At 47.3% G+C, this 24468-nt stretch overlaps 1 protein-coding gene across 1 annotated transcript in view; it reads left to right on the top strand.

Moving 5' to 3' along the window:
• The first annotated feature begins 409 nt into the window (after positions 1-409).
• Positions 410-24468, top strand: part of HKDC1 (hexokinase domain containing 1) — a 40106-nt gene continuing 16047 nt past the window's right edge. The window contains exons 1-9 of the mRNA XM_082855122.1: positions 410-538; positions 5160-5322; positions 11336-11484; positions 11587-11706; positions 15325-15420; positions 16535-16634; positions 18830-19013; positions 21704-21859; positions 23188-23421. Coding sequence (XP_082711248.1) covers positions 476-538; positions 5160-5322; positions 11336-11484; positions 11587-11706; positions 15325-15420; positions 16535-16634; positions 18830-19013; positions 21704-21859; positions 23188-23421 — 1265 coding nt within the window. The 5' untranslated portion in view covers positions 410-475. The remainder of the gene's footprint in view (positions 539-5159; positions 5323-11335; positions 11485-11586; positions 11707-15324; positions 15421-16534; positions 16635-18829; positions 19014-21703; positions 21860-23187; positions 23422-24468) is intronic.

Raw genomic sequence — 24468 nt, 5'->3', positions numbered from 1 at the left:
TATATTCCTGTGCTGAGAAGAAAAGGACTAAAGAGAAAAGCCTGAGACTAGACATTTGCAGAGCAGCTCAGCTGGTTGAGAGTTGGCTTTGTTTAACGCCCAACTTCTCAGAAGATTTTCCTCGGCTGAGTGGGCTTGGTGGGACATTCGCTTGAGAGTGTTGCTTAGCAACGAGATTTTGTGGGACCCAATTCTCAAAGAGTCAAGCAACCCGTCCCCTGCCTACCCTCCACCAACCCTCAGCTACCATCCTGAGCCTCCTATTAGACAATCAAGTGTGTGCTGGAGGGAGGGACCAGAGACAGGGGGCAAAGTTTAATCTTTGAACTAAGCAGCCTGGAAGTATTTAATCTGTAGCACCTAGTTCCCCAGAGGGATCCAGCCTGGACTGGAAGTGGGCAGCGCTCCAGAGACGTGGGAGTGAACGCTGCACGGAAATACCTGCTCACCTCAGGAGAAACCAAACTTGGGGAGAATGTTTGCGGTACACTTGATGGCATTTTACTTCACCAAGCTGAAGGAGGACCAGATCAAGAAGGTAAGGACTCAGAGCTGAGAGATATCTGGTCCAGTCTTCCCTGACAGAGTTAATTGATCCCGTGCCTACATGTGAAGAGATTTAAGAGAGCTTATTAGAAAAGGTACAGGGTGCAGAGAGGCAGTAAAAACTCACAGAAGGGGAAGAGGAAGTAAATCTCCCATGGGCTGCACATTGCATACTGTCCTGAGCCTTCAATTTCACTCGGACTTCAGATACCAGACGGGAAGCGGATGAGGAGAAAGTCTTTAGAAAGCTTGAAGACAATTGTGTTTGATGTGAGGAATGTTTGGGGGAAAGGCTACAAAGAAGAATCATTTTTAAAGAAAATTTGAGAACTCATTAAAGTAATTCACATGATTCTTCACATGCTTGGAAGGATATAAATACGGATACCAAGAGGGGTGTGAGTTTTTACGTACAATATTCAAGATATATATTCTTGGCACGTGCTGTTGGCCAGTGGTGTGCTCTTAATGATGTGCATTATTTTGCCACTTTGCACAAGAAACCTGTCTACAAAATTGATTCCAAGGTCGGCTGGTTAAAAGTTGCCAAGGCTCAAATGGGGGCCAGCCACCAGCATTCTCTCCTGGCAGCCTAGAATGAGCCCAGCCTGCCCCTCTACCCACACCAGCTGCCAGTGGCAGGGCTCTGGGCACGAGCATCTCTCAATTTATAGATAACAGAAGTCCTCCCAGCAGGTGGATTTAGCCAAGATTACCCAGGTATTTAAAGTGGAGTGAGGATTAAACCCAAACCTCTGAATCCTCCTTCAGCATTCTTTCCATTGTGTCATGATGCCTCCTGGCTTTTCAAACTGAAAGAAAGCAAGCATGGCACCTGACAGCCCTCCTGTGCTGGGTGGGATAACCTCCCACTACATTCTGTTCATTAGGGAGTTGGGTTGCAGGTTATAGCAAATCTTAAAATATTGTAAATCGATCAGTTATCTTAATTTTCATTTATTGATTAGATTCAGAGAGCTCTCTACTAGCTTCTTAAGGAGGTGGAAAAGTCCTACAGTACTGCTTAAGAATTCATTTTCTGTTACAACCTCTTAGTAAAGATGTAACCTGCATGGTGTCTCTCCAGCCCTCAAGGGGAGTCTTTGGACCTTTATACCTCTAGTTCTAACAAATTAGTTTCGTTTCCTTGGGTCCCTTTGTGGTGGTTAACCTTTAGTTACACCCAAGAATCAGGCTAGACATGTTTGTCCACCAGCCCAGGTGCAGGCCCAGGAGGTGGGATTGCAGCCTCCACTGATCTGTTCCAGGTCCTTCTGGGAGGAGGGTCAGCGTTTGTCAAGGCCTGGGGTTGACCCCTTTCTCTCTCCCAGGGGAAGGCAAGATAGCTAAGCGTGAGCTGAGCAGGGATAGTCAGGAGCACTTTCCAGCCACCTTGATGAGTGAGCCAGCAGGTGTCTGGGGTAGCAAGGGTGGCCAGTTTATGAGTTGCTGCGTTGAGTCATAGGTTCTGAGAACACCAACTCGTTCACTTCTCCTCGTGGTGACAACACACCTGGTCAAAAGGCACGGGCTCTTCCTCTGTCCCGGTCAGGTAGCCGGTCCCCTCCGTAGTTTCTGTGCTTCCTGCTTCTAGAGTTGTCAAGATGCTGGGTGCTACTTGCCTCCGAGGGTTACTATGCAGACCCTGGAACAATTTTTTAAAATTTCCTTATACCAACATTAAAACTAAACCAAAACAAAACAGGAAGGAAGGGGAAGAAAGAAGGAAGGAAGGAAAGAAGGAAGAGAAAGAGAAAGGAAGGAAGGAAGAGAGAGAAAGAAAAAGAAAGGAAGGGGGGAGGGGAAGGAAAGGGGGGAGGGGAGAGGAGAGGAGATCTTTTCCAGTTCGATGTAGTGACATTATTTGACCTATTGATAACATTGGACTGGGTCTGGTCACTGACCTGCAGATTGTTCATTCATAAGAGAAGAACTGGTTAGGTTTTTCCCTGTGTACTTTTTACAGTTTAGTAAGTCAACATTACGAAAAGTGGAAATGTTACCTTTAATCCCACCCTTCTCACAGACACTGTCACGTTTGCCACGTGGAAGCCCTTGTTGTCTTTTTTCACAGTGGATGTTTTTACAGTTACATTGTGTTTACCACTGTGGATCTGTATAGTTCACTTACTGTTAAAACGTAACCACTCAAGTACATTTCTCCATAATTATCTTCCTAAAATTCAGTCAAGTTGGATATGCCATAATTTAAACTTTTCCCTCTTGTTGGACATTCAGCCACTTTCATAAACATTTTTTTAACAAATAAAATATTGCTATGATAAACATTGGTGTGTATTTAATGTTCTCCATATTTGGGATTGTTTCCTAAGGATAGATTCCCGGAAGTGACATCACTGGGTTCAAGAGTTGAACCATTTTATGACTCTGGATTCATAATACAGGATCTTTGGACTAAGTGATCTGTAAAGTCCCTTTGGGCTCCCACATCCTGTAATTCAGCAGCTCTGAGCCTGCAGTTTTGAATTTGCTCTTCATATGTTAAATGTGATGCTTGTTGGCTCTTTTGTTTAGAAGATATCTGGTGTCACATGGTTTGTGAGTCACTCCAAGAGTGGGCTTGGCTTTCTGAACTCAAGTACCCTCCCTTGGTGCCTGCAACGTGTGGGCCTGCTTATACAGGCCTCAAATCACCTGTTTGGATTTAAAATACAGCCTTTTTGTCCCAGCATGTGTTTCATTCTTCCCTTCTAACTACTGTACCAGGTGCTGTGGAAGATACAAAGAATAAACAAGAAACTGACGCTAAGTTGACATTTGTGTGTCTTAACTTTAACTTACTGAAAGAGCAGGAGTAGTAACCCAAAGTCCTGAATGACTGTTAAACTTCAGCTGGCAAACTACCCCAAAGGGCCTCAAAACCACTACTTACATACAAAGGATGATGCTATGGGGTTACCTGGAGGAGGTCTTTATACTCTGGGGCTGAGCAGAAATGAGCAGTCCGTTCAGGGGCACTGTCTGTAGGGCCTTGGGGTGATAAAGAAGCAAGTTTAGGTTCCGTGTAGTACATCTCACCCTTCCCCAAACCCCAATTACTTGGGTCATGTCCCTTCTGTCGGTTTTCTCCTTGTGTGTTGCTGTGCCAACCAATTAGTCATAAACAGACTCGGGGTGAACAGAAAGCCCTTAATGAAGCATGACCTGATTCCATCCTATCTTCTCAAATATGCTGAAAGCCCAATTGTCCTCTTGTTAGTGGCTCTCTGATGGTTTTCTGGCCTCTCGCTGGGCCCCCAAGCCCCTGGAGCCATGGACCATTTCACTGGCTTAGGCCTCCATACTGGCCCTGGACTGAACTGGGATGCCTGCCCTCTAGGGCTGGCTGATGACTGCGTACCTGTCTTATGATAAAGGTCATGTGACCCCTGGACTTTGGTATAACTTGTCTGTGGGGCTTGTGGGTCCTGCACAAAGCTGTGAAGCAAAACCAGGCCATGGAGCGAGGAATATGGAGATTGCATTAGAGTCCCAGGGCTGCCACTTACCTGTGGCTCTCCTAATGCTGCTTAATGGCTCTGAGCCTTGGAGTCTCCCCATCTCTCAATTAGGAGCAATAATTTGGCCTTACCTGACTGCCTCCAATGGATGTCTTGGAGGTTAGATGAGGTGACATACATGAAAGCACTTTGTATACTGCAACAAATGTTCTTAGCCTTAGATAAAAGTGTGGGAGAGAAGTTCCTGCAGGAATGTGCCAAGATGAAGCCCCCTTGTGACCTGGATGAATAGAGAGGCTGTTCAGTAGATAAAGCAGGGTGGCAATACAGGGCACCTGTGCCGCTGTCCCTCCTCCTGGTACTCCATCCCAGCGAGCCCTGGGAATCTAGGCTGCCGCCACCAAGTGATTAGCGTTAACACGGGGAGGAAGGTAATATGATGTGACTTACTGCCTTCAAATGGACTGTGCACAGCAATAGTAATTTTTATATCTTCCCTCCACGGGGGTAGTGGTCCTTTGTCCCAGTTTCCTGGTTACTTGAGTGACATGCTCTCATTTCCAATAGCAATCTGATCTGGCTTTAAAAATTAAACTTCATCTTAGTTAAAACAACCTCAGTTAAAAACAAAATGGAAGTTTAAAGCACTGGACTTTAGAGGTTGCACTTGGAAACTGAATTTAGCTCTGCTCTTCCCAGCGGCCCATAAACAAGGGGAAACGTGTGAATGTATATTGTTACCATTGCACAAAAGAAAAGTTCCATGTTTAGGAATTTGAGGTTCAAGCTATAGCTAGTCTTTTCCAGAAGAGAGGCAGTAGGACAACGGTGAGGGCCTTGAACCGGGAATTAGAAATTGAATCCTTCTTCATTTTTGCCCCTCCATTGTCCCATCAGAGAAATGGGGGAATCATTTTTTCCTCAGAGCTTGTTTTTCAGAGGAATAAGTCCCCACCTCCCTGGCTTTCCATTCCATTCTGTTCTAACTCCCCAGCTTGATGAGTGGTCAGGCAAGGGGCCTTTGGGAATCCACATCGAGAAGCTGTCCCGAGTCAGGAAGGCAGCTTCATGCCTGGAGTGGGAACTTACAGCCTTGAATGGTGGACAGGTGTCCCCAGCAGCCAACCCTGATCACTCTGCTCTCTGTTCCAGGTGGACAGGTTCCTGTATCACATGCGGCTCTCCGATGAGACCCTTTTGGACATCATGGCTCGGTTCCAGGCTGAAATGCAGAAGGGCCTGGGGAAGGACACCAACCCCACAGCGTCGGTGAAGATGCTGCCCACCTTTGTCAGGGCCATTCCGGATGGCTCAGGTGAGTGGAGCTGGGGGCTGCCAGGGACCCTGATCCCCCTGGTTCCCTCTTGGCTGATGGGTAACTGAAGTTTGCTTCTGTTCCCTGGCTTACCTCTCCCGCCCTCTCTCCACACCCCCCCACCCCACTGACTCTCTATGCTTCAGTCATGCTCAGTACCAAAAGTTTTGAGCCAAAGTTCAAATGCACCTTGTTTCTTCCCTGCCTGCCTTAGCCCTACACACTCTGTTCCCTCTCCTGTTGGAGAATCCCAACACTCTTCCCCTTACGAACACCAGTTTGGCTTTTCCATCTCAGTGTAGAGGTTACTGCCTCCGTCTGGGAAGCATCCCCACGCTGGATTAGGTTCTTATCAGAGCGCCTGTCAGCCTGCTGTGTATGAGAGTCTCCCCACGGGACCATCACTCCCTGAGGGCAGGGTCTGTGTCTTCTTCACCACAGCGCTCTGAGCGCTGCGTAGTGCTTGATGCATACTAGGCCTGAAATATTTGTAGAATGCATAGTAAATGGCATTTCACTCCTAGATATCTAGATTCTAGGCTATAGAGAGGAAGTGGTGGAAGATAGTATGACGTAGTGGCAAAAATATTAAATAATAATTGAAGAAACCTAGGTTCTAGGCCCAGCTCTGTCACATCTCAGTGACCTCTGGCAAAATGTTTAGCCTCAGTTTTTCTATCTGTAACATGTGCTTTCTACTGCTGCTGTAATAAGTTAGCACAAACTTAGCAGCTTTAAACAACGCAAATTAATTTTCTTACGGCTCTGGAGGTCAGAAGTTTGCAGTGGGTCTCCCTGGGCTACAATCTAGGTGTTGGCAGAGCTGCGTTCCTTCTGGAGGCTCTGGGGAAGAAGCTGTTTGCTTGCCTTTTCCAGCTTCTAGAGGCCACCTGCGTTCCTTGACTCGTGCCCCTTTCCATCTTCAAGCCCCAGTATAGCATTTTCAAATCTCTGACTCTGACCCTTCGGCCTCCCTCTTCCACATTTAAAAACCCTGTGATTACATTAGGCCCACTCAGATAATCCAGCATCATCTCCCAACCTCAAGGTCAACTCATGAGCAATTCTGATTCTATCTGCAACCTTAATTCCCCCTTGTTACGTAACCTAACATAGCCACAGGATCTGGGGATTACAATGTAAACATCTTGGGGGAGCCATTATTTTGCTTACCAGAGCCTAGAGACCTCTAGAGGGAATCTGTGAGGCCCCATCAAACTCCTTCACTCTCAGCCTCTGGGTAAAGCATAGGAGGGAAAGGAACTGGTGTCTACCAGGCACGTATTATGGTCATGCAGTGCTAGGGTCTCACTGTCTCGTACAATCCCTATAAGAACCCCATGGTGTAACTCTTATCCTCAGGTCAGATGAGCGCAGTGAGGACCATGGGGCTTCCTCAGTGTCAGGGCCCCAGTTCTGCAACCAAGCTCCAGCAGGGGCTTTGGGGCTCTTGAAGGAGCAGGGACCTTTGATCGGATTAGCGGGCTTTGGGCCCCTCTGGGCCAATGCCTGGCCCCAAGTAGCTTGGCTCTGCCGTTTGAGAACTGGGAACTGTGATGGGAAAGACCCGTTCCCTTGCTGGGGCGGTTGTGTGGTGGGCAGTGTACCACCATGGAGGAACACAGGCTGTGGAGAGAGACAGTCCTGCTTTGAAATCTCTGCTGAGTTCTGACACTGCTCTTTGAGAATGCTGCGGGGACTCTGTCCTTGATACATCATCTGGGGCATTCCGAGGAAGTACCTGAATCATGACGTGTGTGAGGGAGGAAGCCCCAGGTCAGAGTCCTCCTGGCTTTTGGTGATTTGGTTCCTCTTGTAGAGGTGTGTCCCCAGAAGCAAGGGAAAGTGGCCTTTGATGGTGTGAGGCTACTGGCCAGGTGTGCCTTCCCGACCCTGGCTGCTTCAGGAAGGTTTGGAAGTGAAACTGACCAAGTTTTAGAAATTGCGTCCTCCTCAGGCCAGGAGACACCACCTCCTTTCTTCGCTGTCTCCTTAGAGCCTCTCATCACACAATAAATCTCACCAGTGATCCTGCTGCAGTGAGGTCCCTGGGCCCAGAGTCCCTGTGGAGCCAGGCGACCTTGTTAAGTCCCAGAACCACTGTACTCCTGTCCTCATTAGTAAAAGGGACGTGGCCAGTTTGTCCCACCAACTTGTAGGGTCGTTAGGATCAGATGAGGTCATGTGGAAGGAATGCTCTCAACTATTCAAAATGTCCCAAGTCCTACAGAGCTCCTGGGAGCTGGTGGTATGATTTCATAATTACATCCTAATCTCTTGGGGCCTCCATTTCAGAAATGTATTCAATTTCCAGAGAAAGCCTTTTGAGTTTGCCTACTCTCTAGTTTCCCCTCTTTCATCTGAACCTCCCTGAGAGGGGGTAACCTGATTGAGCCTTAGTTACCTCGCAACCTGTCAGTCAGGGAGCAGCACTTGACTGTTCTTACGAGTGCCTTAAAAGCATGGTTATTGTTTGTGCCTTCTCTTCTACCAGTCACAAGGGAAGGGGGACAGGAAGTGCCCATCTTGTGATTTGAAGGTGACAGTGGTTCTTCAGGCCCCACCCCAGCTGCCTCTCTTCTTGGCCTCTGTCTCCAGGCAGCCTCCTAGGCCTCCCGGAGGGTGAGCCTTGCAAGTTGAGCCCAGGAGCCCCAGTTTTGTCAGCTGATGGGCCCAGGGGTCTGCATTAGGACAGGGGTCCCGCACTTGCCTGAGCATAAGACTCACCTGGGACGATTCCTAAACATATGGCTTCTCGGGCCTCTCCCCCTGGAGGTGGTGAATCTCCAGGAATATACACGTTCAGTCCTCCTGCGCCTTTGGGAGATGCTGCACTAGGGAGTGGGGAAGGAGCACAAGCCCTGGCAATGGCTTAGGAGAAGGAAACCCCTGGTGTCCACGGCTGCCTGGAGCCACTGAAAGATCACTGGAGGATCATCTACAGCTGGTGGATTCTCAAGGAAACCTCACCTTCTTGAAAGATCATTTCTTTTTTTAAAAATTAGTGTTCTTTTTAAAATTGCGACATAATTGACATATAACATTAGTTTCAGGTGTACAACATACTGATCAATATTTGTATATATTAGAAAAAGATCGCAACGGAAAGTCGAGTTACATCCATCAACACACACGGTTACAAATTTTTTTTTCCTGTGATGAGAACTTTTAAGATCTCTCTTAGCAACTTTCCAATATGCAATACAGTATTATTAACTATGGTCACCAAGCTGTACATTACAGCCCCATGATGAGAAGTCATAATGATCTTAATACTCACCGTAAAGATCCTGATGGCCCCCCTGCTGCTGTTGCCCTCTTCTTTTAGGCAGGTCCTCCTTTCCCTGGGATCCAATGAGTCCTTTCTCTGTGTCAGAGTTACAGAAGGGATCACACCATGTGGTTTTTATTAAAATCCTCCAATCTGGGCTTCCCTGGTGGCGCAGTGGTTGAGAATCTGCCTGCTAATGCAGGGGACACGGATTCGAGCTCTGGTCTGGGAGGATCCCACATGCCGCGGAGCAACTAGGCCCGTGAGCCACAACTACTGAGCCTGTGCGTCTGGAGCCTGGGCTCCGCAACAAGAGAGGCCGCGATAGTGAGGGGCCCGCGCACCGCGATGAAGAGTGGCCCCCGCTCGCCGCAACTAGAGAAAGCCCTCGCACAGAAACGAAGACCAACACAGCAAAAATAAAATAAATTAATTAATAAACTCCTACCCCCAACATCTTCAAAAAAATAATAATAATAATTATGTTTTTTTTAAAAAAATCCTCCAATCTATCCTGGTTGGTGTCAGAGGCGTTTTCCCAAAATCTCAACCAGGTCTTGGTTAAAATCTTTCTTAAAGTCTTTCTGTGGCTCCCCCTCACCTGGATAAATCCCAGATTTCTTGGAGGTGGGGTGGCTTTTCCAAATCCTTCCTAATTTAACCCGAGACTGCCCGCCAGTCTCATTTCTGTCACACGTCCCTCCTGCTCAGAAGCGCAGACCTTTCCCACCCCAGGCAATCTCATTCCTTTGCTCCTGGCCTCCTCTCCCTGGACCCCTGCTCTCCTCTGTCTGGCTGGCTGACTCGCTCTCTTTCTTCGTCACTCAGCTCTGTATCACCTCCTCTGGGGTGGTGACTCCTGCTCTGATTTAGTAGACACTGCTCCCTGTGCTTCCCACAATCAGAGCACGTGCCCTCCTGTGTGGAAATGGTTTATTTACTTGCCTGTATTTCTGATGGGCTTCCCAGGGGGCCCACAGTCTTTCGTCTTTACATCCCTAGCACCTGGCATGTCACTTGTCACAAAGTCAGTGCTCAGTAAATGTTCATACGTACATGGATCATGTGATCTACCCTCTTTCCTGTGCAACACCTGTGATAACACCTGTGAAAGCAGCTCTTGCTTGGTACATGATGAGTGCTAATAAAGTTGCACAGGATTAGGTCCTTCGAGTCCCTGCCTGAATAAATGGCTCCATCAGGTTCCTTTCAGGGCTGATCTAGGGAGATAAGAGTCTTGCTTTCCAGGAATCTCCACAAAAGCAAAATATCCAGCTGGCTGGGTCTATAAATGAGGACTCTAAACCTTGTTCCACGGACCTGCAGCAGCAGCTTGTTCAGAAATGTAAAATCTCAGGCCCCACCTCCACTGAATCATAGTCTGCATGTTAACAAAATTCTTGGGCGACTTACATGCACCTTAAAGTTTGAAGAGCGGTGCTCCACGCCATTGGGAGGGCTTGCCGCTAGTTCCTTGATTGCTAGGAACAGAGAAACCCAGTCAAGGCAGGTCAGGAAAGGAGGCTTGTAGTACAAGGACACATAAACCCAAATGGGAGGCACACAGGACCTTGTGGGAATCTGAGGGCAGGAACCGTGGTGCACTCAGGCTTCAAGGGAACTGGAACTTAGGAATTTTCCTCCACGGTTTCAGCCTACATATATGTGGCCACCTTGGCTACCCAGCCGACCTCTGATGTTTGGGATGCTTCCACTTCAGTTTTTACCACCTACTAGCAATTTCCCTCTATGTTTTATTTCACATTTCACGAGGAGTGAATCTGAATGGCCGGCTGGTTCCTTAGATTCATGCAGCTGTGTTTAGGGTCACATGGTACCAAAGAAAGGCCACTTGGGTGCCCAGATTTGTGGTCATGGAGTTTCACTTACACGTGCCTTGGCCATATGTCATGAAGCATGCCTGGTACGTGCAGCCACTTTTCCAGCACAGATAATTCTATACAAAGACTTGTTGGTTCAAGGGTTTGCACACATGAGTTCCCATCCCATATCTCTGGCTGATACTGAAGATACTGGCAGGGTCCTAGGCAGGAACTCTGGCTGGAATCTGCGTTGAAGTCATCAGGGTGGGCTGCCTCACCACAACACATGTGTCATTTCCACCTTTTTATTAATAGCATCTGTCTTATACTGGACTCAGTCAGGATACATTTTCTCCTTTTGGAGTGGCTCTGGCCCAAAATATTAAGCATCCTTGCTCCTTAAGGACCAGCATTTGGTTCTTGTCTCCTTTCCCTCCTGGAGTGTCTCCTCTCTGCCCATAAGACTGAGGCTCGTTTGGGGCTGCTTTCTCTTCCCTGCACTCCCCCTGCCTTTTCTGCCGTATGCCCGTTTTCCGGAGTATCAGCTCTCTCCTCCCTGTTGCGGGGGTTGTGGCGGGCTAGAATAAGCTCCACCGTCAAGGCCCATTTCTAACACCACCTGCGTGAAGGGAGTTCACATTTGCCCTCTCCAGATGAACGCGTTTATTCCCTACTGGATGGCCCAGTGGGCAGGGCTGAGGCTACAGAGGCAGGCAGACTTGGGTCGCACCCCAGCTTTGCCCCTTGGAGGACACAAATCAGCGGCCACACTTCTGGAGTCTTGGCACGTGGGCATAATGGCTCGTGGGGTGGTTGTGAGACTTCCTGACATTTATTACAGTTCCAGCTTCGAACACAGAGCTTGCTATTTAGCAGACCCTCAATAAATGATAACTTTTTTGGCTTTGTTTTTTAATAGAAAACGGGGAGTTTCTTTCCCTGGATCTTGGAGGATCTAAGTTTCGAGTCTTGAAGGTGCAAGTCTCCGAAGAGGGGAAACGAAATGTCCAGATGGAGAGTCAGTTCTACCCAACACCCAACGAAATTATCCGAGGGAATGGCACAGAGGTAGCAGGGCAGGGGCTCTGTGAAGGTGGGGGAAGGCCTTGGCATCAAGTTCCTGGGTGACCGTGCCTTAGCCCCGTGTCCTGTGCTTTCTCTTCTCTGCAGCTGTTTGAATACGTAGCTGACTGTCTGGCAGATTTCATGAAAACCAAAGACCTGATGCAGAAGAAATTACCTCTTGGCCTAACCTTTTCTTTTCCCTGCAAACAGACTAAATTAGAAGAGGTAAGGCTGGTGCAAGGGAGGGAAGGACCTGGATAGGATTTGGGTTTGGGGCTGGAGAATGGCACGTGCAGGGTCAGGCTGGGAACAGGAGAGATCAGCAGGAGTTTTTTAAACAGTGAGGTGGAATCGTGAGGCAGGGAATATGTTAACGTGGCCACCTTGATTTTACACTTCCTGGGGCACAGCACAGGGACCAAGATGGTTTTCACCACCAAGCTCAGTGGTTCTCAGACCTTGGTTGCGTCGGAATCCCTGGAGGGTTTGTTAAACACAGATCGCTGGGCCCCATGCAGGAGTTCCTTAATCAGTGGGGCCTTAGATTTGTATTTCTAATAGGTTACCGGGTGATACGAATGCTGCTGGTCTGGCGACCACTCTCAGAAGCATTGGCACAGCTAACTAGAATAAGAGGGGGAAGACTTGGGGAGTCTCCCTCTGTAGTGAGCGCTTAGGAGGAGGACTGAGGTGGGGTCACTGGAGTGACAGTGTTACTGGACAGACCCAGCACCTGGGATGTATAGTCTCAGCTGTGCCACTAGCCAGCTGGAGTCTCCGGTAATCCAGCTCTGTGTGCCTCAGATTTTCAATTTGTAAACAGGGAGAAGGCAAAGCTGATCTCATGTGAATCTGTGGCAATAAACAAGGGGCCATATAAAAGGACAATGAGCTTTCTGGGGCCAGGGGGTTATTGTCACAAGTCAGGTCTCCCGCAGGCTACTCCTGCCTGGGGTGGTGGTCTGTGAGCTCCTGCTGCACAGACTGGTCATGACACCCAGCTCATAATCAATTCATGGACCATCTTGACTTGGGATGTGTTTGATATTGTTGGCTTGAGCTGCTTATTGATAGTGGGATAGTGGAAAGGGAATGGGTTTTCACGTTCCACAGACCTGGCTTTGAATCCTGGCTCAGAACAAGTTGCGTCCCCTGGGCAAGTTACTTAACTTCTTGGGTCCCTTGTTTTCTTATCTGTAAAACAAGGGTAATATCTACTTGCTGGGCTGAGGTGAAGCTTAGACGAAGCATCTGTAATGCGCTGAGCACTGTGCCTGGTGGATCAATGGTAGCTGCAAGGTTTTGACAATTGTCCCTATACAACTTGTCTCTTCTTTCTTTTGTACCTTGTCCTCCAATTCCACAGATGTTTCTGGAGGGCAGGCACTATTTTATGTTGTTCTTCCTCTCCATCCCCAGGATCTCTAGCACAATGTCTTATATTTAATAGCTATTTGATAACTATCTGACAATTAAAAGGTGCAACCAATCATTTATTAGATTCCATTGAATGGGAATTTGCCATCATCTGTCTATATGGGAGATGGGCTGAGGTTTACTTTTTAATTATTTTCTTGAGAAAGAATTAGAAAAAATAGTGTGAAGAAGGTTTCAGGGAATGTTAGAAGAGGCCAGGTGGAGCTTCGCTTGTGTTTGCAGACTGGAAGAGCAGAGTTCCCCCGAGTCAGTAGGGGAAGTGGGAGGAGTCAGGAATCAGGCCTCAATTCACCAAAGTTAAACACCTCGTATTTGAGCTTAGGAACAGAGACCTCAGGAAGAAGGAAGATGATGATGATGATGATGGTGGTGATGATAGACTGTATCTCAGATTTTGACACTGTGTCCTGCACTCTGATGAACGCTTTATGTGTATAACCTCATTTAAATCCCAAAGCAATCGTATGAGGGAGATATAATTATTTCCACTTTATATTTGAGAAAATGAAGTTCAGAGAGGTTAAGAGACTTACCCAAGGCCACACAGCCAAGAATGGCTCAGCCCAAGCTCACAAACTCCCTGACCACACTGACTTTCCAAAAAGACACAGGTCTAGAATGTTGTTTAAAATGCCAGCAGGTGCAAGCATTTTGACCCATTTTGTGTTGTATCCCAATGAGGGTTTTCAGAGGACATTTAAATGAGGCAAGGGTGGCTTGATTATATCGAAGAAGGGAAAAACTTTTTCTCTTCAAAGTCTAGTTGAATTACCTGCATTTTATAAAATTTCCTCCCAAGCTGCCTTTCAGTGAAGTCTAAAGTAGAAAAGCTTCAGCCACAAGGAAATGCGTTAGTAATAATAACCGAGAGCGGGCATAGCTGTTACCGTGATTCTGCTGCAGATGTAGATTTGTGACATGAAAATAAGGGCTTTGGAGAAGGTGGAGTCTGATCAGCCATGTAAGTGCAGAAGGAGGTGGGAAGGGGAAGACTTCTTATGAGGAGGTATGGCTAAGGGGGATTCTTTGTAAAACTAAAAAATGATAAAAGATCAGGGCATTGGAATTAAAGCAGGATGTGAGTTTGTTGTTGCTGTTGTTTTGTTTGTTTAAGTGAGGGAACGGAAAAGTCTTAGCCAAAGAGAAATTTCTTTGTGTGTGTGTGTGTGTGTTTCTGATGATAAAATGGTAATACGTTTTCAAGGTAGGAAAAAGAAGAGAGAGGAAAGAGGGTAGGAATTGAAAAGTTTAAAGAAGAAAATAGAAATCTCCTCTAATCTCAGCCTTCAGAGATACGCCCTACTAGAATTGTTGGGTTTTCCTTCCAGTCATATCTATATTAAATACTGGTGTTATACTGTATGTGTAATTTAAAAATATGTAGTTGTATGTATAGCTCTTTTTTCACTTAACAATATATCACATGCATTTATTCCCCACTCCCCCATATATACTCCCCCCAACGGGTCCCACATTGTCCCTAGCATCCTTTTTGGGGGGACACCACCCTACAATCTCTCACTCCTCTGTCTGGTGGGGCAGGGATGTTACCATAGCCCATGAGGGCAGAATTTAGAGCTACCACTAGGTAGCGCTGTGGTGCAGGGAAAAACCTGGTCACTGGGGGGGTGCGTCGGAGACCTATGTTCCACTTGGGCTCTGTCCTTCACTCGCTGTGACACCTGGAACAGCTTCCTTCCTCTCTAAAGCTTGGCTGCTTTATCCATAAACTGAGGGGGTGGGGATGGTCAGGGAGTCAGTAAGTTTGGGCTCAGCTCCTCTTGACTGTGTGACCTTGGGCAAGTCTCTTAATCTCCAAGTTCTCTTCCAGTCTGAAAAATTCTGTGATTATTTGCTATGTTAGACATGAAACTCTCGAGAAACACCAGTTGTAAGCAGAAAATTGATAATGCAAATTGAGAACTATTTTTCTAAGTTGAAATGAAGTCCCTGAGGGAGTCTTACAAGGTAACACGTCAGTTCTGCTTTGTGGACCTGGCAAACCAGGCATTCTGCACACATCATGCGTCTACCGTATGCTGGTACTTCTATCAGAGCAGTCCTGTGACAGAGGCAGGGAAGTGATGTTTCCATTTTACAGATGAGTAAACTGAGGCTCAGAGAGGTTAAATGACTTGGACAATCAATGTCTTATGAATCTAAGTGTTCTGACTCTGCTGCCGTTGTTCTTTCTGCCCCTATGTATTATGTTTCAAACTGCTCAGATGAGAGTAATAAACATGTCAAAATTATTAGAAAAGGCCTCTGGAGAAATGTTGAAAGGATTGGTGTGATTCAGCCTAAAGAAGAGAAGGCCACAGGGGGATATACTTTAAGCATGAAATTTCTGCAGTTTCAGAACTGAGTGCCTTCCTTATTTTGTCTGGATCTGAAATCTTCCCCCAGGGTGTCCTGCTTTCATGGACAAAGAAGTTTAAGGCGCGGGGAGTTCAGGGCACAGACGTAGTGAGCTCTCTGACCGATGCTATGAGAAAATACAAGGTAAGGAATCCACCTCCGCGTGGGGAGGTCTCCCAGTTCTAGCCCCTTTCTCTTGCGGGGGTGAGGGGAGGATGTGGGGGAGGGTTATCTCCTACATGCCTGCCCTCGAAGGAGAATCAGAGACGGATTTGATCTTAGGGAAGGTCTCACTGTAGCACAGATGCTGCCGATTTGGATGAGCCCACCTGTGAGCCTTGGCATGTGGAGAGTGTTCCGATCACTGTTGAAGGGTGACCCGCACTTCCCTGGGGCCTCCCCAGCTGCCACAGCCCCTCGGGGGTCTTGGTTAGACCTGATGCTGTGTGTGATGTTCCAACCGCCACCTTTCCTCTCTGAGGCTTGAAAGGTCACTTTCTCTCCTGTCTGGCTCTTGATCCCACTTTCCACTCTCTACTCATTGAGTATTTCTGTTTGTTGAATACATTTTATGATAATTTAAAGAACTCTAAAAATATAAAAGCAAGACGTGCTCCTTGCAGAGCTGAGAAGTACACAAATAAACCCAAATGACTTGCTACCCTGACAGCATGAGGAATATATTGATGTATACCCTTGCAGTCTTTTTTCTCTTTAAAGTTGCTCTCATGTTCTTTTGTACCCTTTGTTTTTCTCTTATTGTTTTCATTTCACTTTAAAATGCTCCCCCAGACCTTGTGGAACCATGGTGTAATAACCCGCGGTGACTTGGTAGAACGGGAAGCCCATGGTGGTGCCCACGGAGAGGACTTGGCTGAGGCTGGTTCAAATGTCCCCATGGGCAAGGACTTCGGTGTTTTCTCCTGGAAACACTATTGCTCCTAGGATAAACACGCTTTTCTCAGGGTCCCTCAAACATGGGCTGGAGTCCTGGTGATCGGTCCCTCGTATTTTCATGGCTCAGAGGCTTTCACCCGCAGAGCAGGAGCATGAGTTCCACTCTTCAGCTCCCAGCTTCTCTTTCTCTCCCCCGAAGCTTGACAAAGGCCTTATTCCTTACAGGCAGACCCAGAAGGCAGGATCTAGAGATTGTCTCAACCAGGCACCTTCACTGCTTTTGCTTCCTCTGTGGGGAAACATAAACGGATAACACCTCCCTCCCACCCACTGATGCCCTCTGGGACTTGTGTTCCAGCAGGACTTAGATGTGGACATCCTGGCTTTGGTCAATGACACCGTGGGGACCATGATGACGTGCGCCTATGATGATCCCTACTGTGAAGTTGGTGTCATCATTGGTAACTCAATTTGACTTCCTTTGTGGAGGAGGGTGAAAGGGGTTGGTTTGGGGCTTAGTTTCGGGGAACTCTGAGTAAATGCTGTGGGAAGGTTATTGGCACTTTCTACTCAGAAGAAGCAACATAGGGAGATGGAAAATTAATATACGCATTCATTCAACAAGTGTTTACTGAGCGCCCGTTGTGTGCCGGGCCTCGTGCTCTGCATCAGATTCTCAGTGGTGAGAGTCCCAAAGGTTCCTGTGCTCATGAAGCTTTCAGCGCGGAGGTGGGTGAGAGACTGAAAAGGCCTAAACAAGTAACATAATTTCAGGTGGTGGTTAGTACGATAAGGAATATAAAGCAGGGTGATGTGACTGAGAGCGACTGTGGTGCGGTGGTTAGGCCGGGCCTTGCTGAGAGGTGACATTCGAGCCGGGACCTCAGTGATGAGGAAGAGGGAGCGAAGCAGAGCTGGTGAGGAAGAGAGTCCCTGTGGCCTCTGAGGTGGGAGTGAGTCCGGGGTGCTCGAGAAACCCTAAAAGGCTGAATCAAAGCGAGTGAGGCTGAGGGTAGAAGGCCTTTCACGTGAGAGAGTGGACAGGACTGGGCAGGTGGCCTAGGACACGGAGCACAGTCACTGGAAGGTCTTTGGCTTTTACCCCAGGGGAGACAGGGCACGGGAGGACTTTGGGTGGCAGATGGATAAGTGGGGTGTGCATTTTTATTTATTTTTTAATTATAAATTTATTTATTTTTTGGCTGCGTTGGGCCTTCGTTGCTGCGTGTGGGCCTGGACCAGGGAGCCCGCAGCGCAGCGGGGGTGTCTGGTGGGTGGTCCCAACACCTGAGCTGGGAGGGGCTCTCCCGGAGGGGTCCATGAGAAGGCTGTGCAGGGGACAGTAAGGCCAAATGGACCGGGTTTATAGGCTGTTCTCAAACATCCCTGCAGCTTCCCTTTTCCTTTACCACTATGGGGGGAAGTTTTCTGAATTGCTTTTCCTTAATTTCCAACTCACTCTCCTCAGCCTGACCTTCCCAAAGGGCAGGATCTCTACAGCGGAGGGGCTTGATCTGACTTCCTGTTTCTGGAGCCCCACACCTCTGAGTGGGCCTGGTGCTTGTCTGTCATGGCATCTGCTACTGCCCACTGTGTGCGTCTTAGCGACTGTGTCTGGTAACCTGCCAATTGGGTGCCATGCATAAACAGTGTCTGTGCCTTTCTGAGAAAAGCTTTTTCCAAATATTCTATTACACTCTGATTCTCTACATCTCTTATTTCTCATGTTGGCTTTAAAATTCTGACACCAGAGTATCAGCCAGGGGAAGATACTTTAAAAAAATATATTTTTTTAAGACAGCTTTATTGGGGAATTCCCTGGCAGTCAGTGGTTAAGACTCCGTGTGCCCACTGCTGGGGACCTGGGTTCAATCCCTGGTCGGGGAACTAAGATCCCGTAAGCCACGCGATGTGGCCAAAAACAAAAGCTTTACTGAGGCATAACATCCTCTCATTTAGTTGTATAATTCAGTGATTTTTAGTGAACTTATAGAGTTTTGTAACCATCACCACAATCCAGTTAGCACATTTCCATTATCCCAATAGGTCCCAAACCTACTGGCTGCAGATTGTGTCCATCTGCAGCCACTCACCACTACTCAAGTGTCTGAGGTATTTCCTTGCAGTGAGTTTGTGTTTGAATAATGGCATGTTGCTTTCTTGTGTGATAGCTAATCACTGTCAAAAATAAGGATGTAGCTTATGCTAGGAACAATTTGTGGCAGGCTATGAGTAAGGAATATTTTTAGTATCAAATAGAGAAGAAGCTAAGTAGCATAGGGAAAGGATTAAAAATATGACTGTGGGTTGGTGATTTCTTTTTTAATATATTTACGAAGTTTGGTTAACTCATCCTCCTCTTAGTAAATATACTGTCAGCTTTCATACATATTCATCAGGGACTTCTTCACAATTGACTCCATTGATAACAGCAAACCATTAACACCCTGACAAGTGTAGGCTTGGCATGTCAGCTTTATTCCTCATGAACTCCCCAGCTGGCCAAAAGCTGCTTCCCTCAGCGAGAACCAGCCCCCGGAGTGGATCAAAAGCACTTTGTGATGCGTTCAGAGGACTCTTGGGCAGTTGAGAGTCCCCGCTGTCTCTGTCCAGCTGGGAGCCCTCACGTCTGTTTTCTCCCTGATCCCTCGTCCAGGCACGGGCACCAACGCGTGCTACATGGAGGACATGAGCAACATCGAGCTGGTGGAAGGTGACGAAGGGAGGATGTGCATCAACACCGAGTGGGGGGCCTTCGGGGACGATGGGGCCCTGGAGGACATCCGCACCGAGTTCGACCAGGAGCTGGACCTCGGCTCTCTGAACCCCGGGAAGCAGCTGTGAGTACCCTGCGCTGTAATCTGGGCATCGGCACCAGTAAATGTCCACTTACTCAGGTCTGCTGTATACCTGGGAGGCTTCTTAGCTGTGACTCGTTATCCATCACAGGGAGTTTATGAATCAAGGCTTGTATTTCAGTTTCACTGGACAGATGAGGAAAGTGAAAGCCAAGGAAATTGAGTGATTCGAATTCAGTCCAGAGGGAGGGGAGATACAGCTGTGAACTAGGTGTCCTGCCTTCTTGGCGCATTTGGATGAGTGGCCACAGAACAAACCAGTGCAGCCTGAGGAAGCACACACTCCTCACTTGTGTTCCCCTTCCGCCCCGCCCCCTCCTCCTCGGAGGCCTAATCATGCAGCACCTGGTGTGAGTCCGTCTCAGTCTCAGGTCTTGCCGAGCCTTTCTCTGCTCTCATCCCACACTCGCCTGTGGTATAAGTGTTCAGGGTCTGCCTCAGCTCTGCCTGTATGCTGAGCTCCCTGAAGGCGGCTACACCTGTGATTTTCCTTTCCTTTCTACACATAGGGTCTTACACATTATTGCAGTTCATTAAGTGTTTGTTAAAAAAAAAGTGTTGAATGAATAAATGCTTAAAATTTTAAAAAATAATTTCAGACTTACAAAAAAGTAGTGAAAATAGTATAAAATTCCCCTTCACTCAAATTCCCTAATAGTGACATTCTCTCTCTGTGTATATGTGTATACACAGACACATAAAATACACATATACATAAAATACACATATGTCTATATAAAATTATTTTTCTGAACATTTGAGACTAAAATCGCAAACATAATATCCCTTCACCCCTAAATACTTCAGAGTGTATTATCTGAAAAGAATTACATTCTCTTATATAATTAAAGTATAATTGTCAAAATTAGGAAATTAACACTTAATCAGTTCTAATCTCTCATTTACAGATCTTACTCAAAACTCACCTGCTGCCCCACTAAGGTCCTTTATAAAAAAAAAAATTGTCCTGGTCCAGGTCCAGGATCACACATTACATGTTGCTGCCATGTCTCTTTAGCCTCCTTTAATCTTCTGTAATATCTGTTTGGTTTTCATGATCTTCAAGCATGCAAGCCATTTATTTCACAGAATGTCCCTCAACTTGGATTTGTCTGACGTTTCCTCATGATTAGATTCAGGGGATGTATTTTTGGCAGGACTATCACACAAGTGGTGTGTGTCCTCCCCTGGGCATCGGATCTGGAAGCACATGTTGTTTGTTCCGTTACTGGGGATACTAACTCGGATCACTTGGTTAAGGGGATATGAAAGAGGTTTCTGCACCATAAGGTTATTATTATTCCCTCTATAATGAATAAGTATCTGGTGAAGAGATACCTTGAGACTATGTAAATACCCTGTTTCTCATTAAACTTTCACTCTCTAGTTTTAGCATCTATTGATGAATTTCTAGATCCATCATTCCCTGTAGGTTATTAGTAGTTATTCTACTATAAGTAAGAGCTTTCCTATCTCCTCCATTTATCTACTTATACTAATATGGATTCTTTTTTAATTTAATGGGTTATAATTCCTTCCTATTATATTTCTTTTGATATTCAAATTCTTTTCAGATTTAGCCAGTGGAAGCTCCTTCAAGCTAGTCCCTGTGTCCTTTTGACATGATTCCATCACTCTTTAAGTACTTCCTTATTTTCTGGCACAGTAAGATGCTCTAGGCTCACCATGCACTTTCCCAGCCCCAGCCCTGAAATCAACCATTTTCCCAAGAAGCCCTGGTGAATAAATATTTTAAGTACCACCTAGAAACCACTCAACACTAGAAGTGCATACCTGGGGAGCAAATTTCTGCTTTGGATGCACCTGGTCCCCAGCACACACCCATTTCACTGGTGACATAGAGCAGCCACAGCCCAAGGAAGTGGTGCCCTTTTGGGGACTTTATCATCCTCATCCTATCCACTTCACTTAAAATAAATTCCACTCCCCCAAACCCAACCTGGATTTCTTTTGATTGTCTTGTTTCTGCAATGCTCTAAGACTTTATATGAAATAGATAAAGTTGATTAGGAAACAGGTTGCCCTTGATTTTGTATCTTATGTTTGCAGAATAAAAATTATATTTAATAGTTTACTTGGGAAACAGTAAGTAATAGCTTGTTGTATGCAGACTGAGAGTCCAGGTGTAGGTAGCCTGGTGGGATATTTCATCCATATTATTGTAGAACCTCTCTGGAGCTATCCAAGCCCATCTTACAGACACAGCATGTTTCTCTCTTGGGCAGAAACATGTGTAGGAGTTGGAAACATTTGAAATTTGGATTTGTCGTGCTGTGGTTGGTGATCCTGGGAAAGTACCTGAAGTCTCTGAAGTTGAGATTCCTTATGCCTAATATGAGAATGGCACCCCCGTGGCCAAGGGTGATTTGAGATAAAGATTTTTGGAATCAAGCACTTTGTGATCAGGAAAGAATCTTCGGTTTCCTCTAGTTTAGTCCTCGCCTTTTACAGGTGAGAAGAATGTAGCTCAGAGAGGATGAGTGGGTTCCCAAGGGTACCCCAAGCTGGGACAGGGACTGAGGCCTCCTGACCTATAAAGAGACCCTTCCACTACTCATGCTCCAAACCATGGGCTGTGGCTCATGGGCTTTGGGAAAGGATGCTGCATAACCAAAGGCATTGCTGCCACTGATCTGTTCACCAAATTGTAGGTTTGAGAAGATGATCAGCGGCCTGTACTTAGGTGAACTCGTCAGGCTCATCTTGCTGAAGATGGCCAAGGCAGGCCTCCTGTTTGGCGGCGAGAAATCCTCCGCTCTCCACATTAAGGGCAAGATTGAAACACGGCACGTGGCTGCCATGGAGAAGTAAGCTGCTGGCAGGGTCCCTTCCACCTTGACTCTGTGGAGGGTTAGGGTGGGCAACCAAGGAGTGGTGTGCTCGTGGTGGTGGTGCACAGAAGGAACCAGATCTTCCTTCTTCACAGGACGATTTCATACCTGGACACAGCTTCAGGTGGATTAGCAATGCCTGCCATGCCTCACATGTGGCTTCTTGTTGGTTTCAGCAGCCAGGGATTCTGCTGTCGGAGGTCTGTGCCCTCCTCATGTTTTGTTACCTTTTTCCTCACTGAAGTGGTGACGTAACTTTTTTTTTTTTTTTTTTTGCGGTGTGCTGGCCTCTCACTGTTGTGGCCTCTCCCGTTGCGGAGCACAGGCTCCGGACGCACAGGCCCAGCAGCCACGGCTCACGGGCCCAGCCGCTCCGCGGCATGTGGGATCTTCCCGGACCGGGGCACAAACCTGTGTCCCCTGCATCGGCAGGCGGACTCTTAACCACTGCGCCACCAGGGAAGCCCAGTGACATAACTCTTTTAGGGTCACAGACCCCTTTGAGAATCTGATTTAAGTTCTGGACCCTTTACCCCCAAAATGCACATTTGCACGCCATTTTGCTTATAATATCAGGGCATCCTTGGACCCGTTAAAACCCAAGCATGGAATCCAAGTTAAGAATTCCTGCTGTAGCAATAACCTTCTCTACCTGGTGCTGTCAGGGACTGGCTTTGGCTTTGGCTTTGGTGATTAGGGGGCTCACACAAAGGTGTGCAGTGGGGAGCTGACTGGTGGTGGTGGCTGGCCCCAGTCGACCCAGGATCCTGTTCCTCAGGCTTAGAAACCCTGGCATTACCCTGAGCTTTGCAATCAGCTTGGATTCTGAGTTCAACAGGGTGACATCTGACTTCCAGAGTCTGTGTTTATGCAGAGCTTGGCAGAGACTGAGTTTCTGTCAAAGGCAGTATAGCACAGGATGCTTAAAAGGGTGGGCTCTGTAATCGAACTGCCTGAGTTCAAATCCTGCCCCTTGCACTTACCAGCTTTGTGCCTGTGGACAGGTTACCTACCCTGTCTGTGCCTCAGATCCCTCTTCTGTGCAATAGGATAATGACAGTACTCCCCCCAGGATTGTTGTGAGGGCTGAGTTAACACATGTCAAGTCCTTAGACAAGCACCTGGCACATAGTGTGCAATAAATAGTGGCTGCCATGATCACTGGTGAAATCGTCATCGTTATCACATGACTATGTGCCAGGCTGTTTATTTTCACAGTCCTGAGAGGTGGGAATGCTGGCTCTCTGAGGGGGACTCCCACGGGATGGAGAAGTGTGGTCCTCTCATTCCTATCCCCTGGCTAGGTATAAAGAAGGCCTGGCTAATACAAGAGAGATCCTGACGGATCTGGGCCTGGAGCCTTCGGAGGCCGACTGCGTCGCGGTCCAGCACGTCTGCACCATCGTTTCCTTCCGCTCAGCCAATCTCTGTGCGGCGGCCCTGGCAGCCATCCTAACACGCCTGCGGGAGAACAAGAAGCTGGTGCGGCTCCGGACCACGGTGGGCATGGATGGCACACTCTACAAGATCCACCCCCAGTGAGTGCTGGCCGCCGGCCCACACCCCCTGCAAACGAGTCCAGTCTGTCTGCTTGGAACCGAGTCCAGTTTTGTCTCTAAACTACGCTGCTTCTCTGGGTTGCTGGACCCAACTGCCTTCTGTGGTTCTGAGATTACAGGGGAAGGGGTGAATTCAGAGATTACATTCATCTAGCTGGCTGGGTTGCTTTAGGGGATCATTCTTAAAGGAATATTCTGCTAAACCCAATTGCCCGACTAGCAGAGCCGTGTATTTATCCATCTGTCTATCCATCTATTCATCTATCTATCCATTATTATTATTATTAAATACTTGCTATGTGGTAAGATTGGAAAGTAAGATACACCCAGTTATAAATGGGGAAAAATCAGGATGGCAGGGGTTGCCAAGTCCACCTGAAAGGTACCAGTAGGAAGACAGTATCGTTTGAGTCTACTTGGGGGGAAAACAATAACAGCAGTAAAAGACACTATTCAACTATTCATTCTTTCATCGCTTTTATCCTTTTGCCTTTACTCCTCAAAGTTTCATTAAGCACCTGCTACTTGTCAGGCTCTGTTGTAAGCTCGGTAACAGAGCAGTGAAGAAAACCCAGTCCCTACCCTTATGGAGCCTAAGTTCTGTTAGGTTGGCAGACAGTAAACAAACAGGGAAATGAGAATTTCCCAGAAGGAGGGAGCACAAAAGTCCCTCTGACTAACAGAGGTGTTATTGGAAGTCAGGTGGGTACACCTGGGAAGAGCTAGGGAAAGAACCCTTCCCCTTTGGGCAGAGATGATGTTCAGCCAATACATTATGTGTGGACATGCCCTACTGCTTACAATATTAGTGATAAAATAACCACTTCTTTGAGCCTTCCAAGTGTCCCTTCCACTGTCCCAGCTGCCCTGGTCCCTACCCCTAGTCACCCCCATCTTCCCCCTCCATCCAGCAACCGAAGGGGTGAGCCTTGGCCCAGCAGGGCTCCCCAGGAGCCCGTTCCTCTGCTACACCTGTGTCTGTTCCTATTGGCTGGGCCCGGGCCTTTATGATTTTTACATATTTTG

The sequence above is a fragment of the Leucopleurus acutus genome (assembly GCF_964270905.1).
Source record: "Leucopleurus acutus genome assembly, chromosome: 14".
Classification (NCBI taxonomy): domain Eukaryota; kingdom Metazoa; phylum Chordata; class Mammalia; order Artiodactyla; family Delphinidae; genus Leucopleurus; species Leucopleurus acutus.
This window is presented reverse-complemented; position numbering and strand designations above follow the sequence as displayed.